Consider the following 3,173-nt stretch of genomic DNA (forward strand, 5'->3'; position numbering starts at 1 on the left):
TCCTAATCAATTCCCCTAGTGTCCGTCATAGTTTCCTAATCAATTCCCCTAGTGTCCGTCATAGTTTCCTAATCAATTCCCCTAGTGTCCGTCATAGTTTCCTAATCAATTCCCCTAGTGTCCGTCATAGTTTCCTAATCAATTCTCCTAGTGTCCGTCATAGTTTCCTAATCAATTCCCCTAGTGTCCGTCATAGTTTCCTAATCAATTCCCCTAGTGTCCGTCATAGTTTCCTAATCAATTCCCCTAGTGTCCGTCATAGTTTCCTAAATAGTCCGTCATAGTTTCCTAATCAATTCCCCTAGTGTCCGTCATAGTTTCCTAATCCATTCTCCTAGTGTCCGTCATAGTTTCCTAAACAGTCCGTCATAGTTTCCTAATCAATTCCCCTAGTGTCCGTCATAGTTTCCTAAACCGTCCGTCATAGTTTCCTAAACCATTCTCCTAGTGTCCGTCATAGTTTCCTAATCAATTCCCCTAGTGTCCGTCATAGTTTCCTAAACAGTCCGTCATAGTTTCCTAATCAATTCCCCTAGTGTCCGTCATAGTTTCCTAATCCATTCCCCTAGTGTCCGTCATAGTTTCCTAAACCGTCCGTCATAGTTTCCTAAACCATTCTCCTAGTGTCCGTCATAGTTTCCTAATCAATTCCCCTAGTGTCCGTCATAGTTTCCTAATCCATTCCCCTAGTGTCCGTCATAGTTTCCTAAACCGTCCGTCATAGTTTCCTAAACCATTCTCCTAGTGTCCGTCATAGTTTCCTAAACCATTCCCCTAGTGTCCGTCATAGTTTCCTAAACCATTCCCCTAGTGTCCGTCATAGTTTCCTAAACCATTCCCCTAGTGTCCATCATAGTTTCCTAAACCATTCCCCTAGTGTTCACACTATAGTTTGTGTGTTTTAATGTGTACTAAATGATCTGTTTAGTTTCCTAAGTGACTCCTTCGGCAGAGTTAGGAACTGACCTTCGACGTCATCCAGCTTCCTGGCCAGCTCCTGTTCCAGCTGCAGAAGAAGTTTATAGTAAATGTGATTCGTCAGGTTATTATTGTTGGTTATCTGTTGTCATCTGTCAACAGCCAATCAGAGACAGAAGAATCTACCTGCTGCATCTTGGCTTTGTGCTGTGCAGCGATGAAGGAGGGTGGATCACATTCCTGCTCCAGATCTACTCTCATGAACTCGTCGATGGTCAGCTGACTGGTGGGCGTGTCCTCAAACTCTGTTAATCTGCAGGGAGAGAGGACGCTGTGATCTACTGGGACATACTACAATCTCCTGCAGCCTACTGTGATATAATCTACACATTTCAGCCACGCACTCTGACCTTCTGTAATCTACTGTGATCCACTTCAGTCTGCTAGGATCTAATGTGACCAGCTGTCAACAGTAATTCACTGTAATCTACTCACTGTAATCTGGGATCTAATGTAATTCACAGAAATTTACTATAATCTACTGTTTTTTTTAATTGTGATAATCTACTCTCATTTGGTCCTGTAATCTACTGGGATCTAATGTGATCTACTTGACATACTGACATGACGTGCTGTTGGTAATCTACTTCAGTCTACTGTGATGCACTGTAATCCACTGATTGTGATCTACTGTAATCTATTTCTATTTACTGTGATCTATTGACACTTAGTGTAATCTGATGTAATCTACTCTAATCCACAGTCATTTACTGTAATACACTCACTGTAATCCACTGATTGTTATATACTGTTATCCACTAATTGTAATCTACTGTGACACACTGATTGTGATCTACTGGTTACGATCTACTGATTGTGATCTACTGTGATCCACTGATTGTGATCTACTGTGATGTACTGATTGTGACCTACCGATTGTGATCTACTGTGATCCACTGATTGTGATCTACTGGTTACGATCTACTGATTGTGATCAACTGTGATCTACTGATTGTGACCTACCGATTGTGATCTACTGTGATCCACTGATTGTGATCCACTGATTGAGATCTATTGATTGTGACACACTGATTGTGATCCACTGATTGTGATCTACTGGTTACGATCTACTGATTGTGATCTACTGTGATCTACTGATTGTGACCTACCGATTGTGACACACTGATTGTGATCTACTGTGATCTACTGATTGTGACCTACCGATTGTGATCTACTGTGATCCACTGATTGTGATCCACTGATTGAGATCTATTGATTGTGACACACTGATTGTGATCCACTGATTGTGATCTACTGGTTACGATCTACTGATTGTGATCTACTGTGATCTACTGATTGTGACCTACCGATTGTGACACACTGATTGTGATCTACTGATTGTGACCTACCGATTGTGATCTACTGTGATCCACTGATTGTGATCTACTGATTGTGACCTACCGATTGTGATCTACTGTGATCCACTGATTGTGATCTACTGGTTACGATCTACTGATTGTGATCTACTGTGATTTACTGATTGTGACCTACCGATTGTGACACACTGATTGTGATCTACTGATTGTGACCTACCGATTGTGATCTACTGTGATCCACTGATTGTGATCCACTGATTGAGATCTATTGATTGTGACACACTGATTGTGATCCACTGATTGTGATCTACTGTGACACACTGATTGTGATCCACTGATTGTGATCTACTGTGATCCACTGATTGAGATCTATTGATTGTGATCTACTGTGATCCACTGATTGAGATCTATTGATTGTGATCTACTGTGATCTACCAGGGTTCTCACCTCTTCCTCAGAGTTGTCTGGCAGACTTTAACCACGCTGATCACGTCCTTCACCGTACGGCGAAACTTATGCATCCGAGCTGCTACCAGGAGCGCTGAGGAGGAGGAGGGTAAATATGTTATTGCTGATGTTTGTTCTTGCCATGGTAAAGGCGGCCATGTTGTACCTGCTCCACAGAGTCCGGAAGGTCGGCGTCCCGTGTGCATCCAGTCCCTCTTCATCCTCTGAAGGAGACGAAGAGCCGTCATGGAAACCTCATGAGTCTTCATCCCAAACTCCAACATGTGAGCAAACCGAGGGATGTACAGGCACGGGTCTGAGGAGGAGGGGGAGAGAGGGAGGGAGGGAGGAGGAGTAGGATTAGAGGGGGAGGAGAGGGAGGGAGGAGGATTAGAGGGGGAGAGAGGAGGATTAGAGGGGGAGAGAGGAGGA

The 3,173-nt window shown here is 43.3% G+C and overlaps 1 protein-coding gene across 1 annotated transcript in view; it reads right to left on the reverse strand.

The window, feature by feature from the left end:
- LOC123977520 (transcription factor IIIB 90 kDa subunit-like) overlaps nt 1-3,173 on the reverse strand; it is a 40,874-nt gene that overhangs the window by 7,299 nt on the left and 30,402 nt on the right. Inside the window, exons 7-10 of the mRNA XM_046060266.1 lie at nt 2,908-3,057; nt 2,742-2,835; nt 1,105-1,231; nt 967-1,006 (exon numbers count right to left, since the gene is read on the reverse strand). Coding sequence (XP_045916222.1) covers nt 967-1,006; nt 1,105-1,231; nt 2,742-2,835; nt 2,908-3,057 — 411 coding nt within the window. The remainder of the gene's footprint in view (nt 1-966; nt 1,007-1,104; nt 1,232-2,741; nt 2,836-2,907; nt 3,058-3,173) is intronic.

This window comes from Micropterus dolomieu, linkage group LG10 (genome assembly GCF_021292245.1).
Source record: "Micropterus dolomieu isolate WLL.071019.BEF.003 ecotype Adirondacks linkage group LG10, ASM2129224v1, whole genome shotgun sequence".
NCBI classification, from domain to species: domain Eukaryota; kingdom Metazoa; phylum Chordata; class Actinopteri; order Centrarchiformes; family Centrarchidae; genus Micropterus; species Micropterus dolomieu.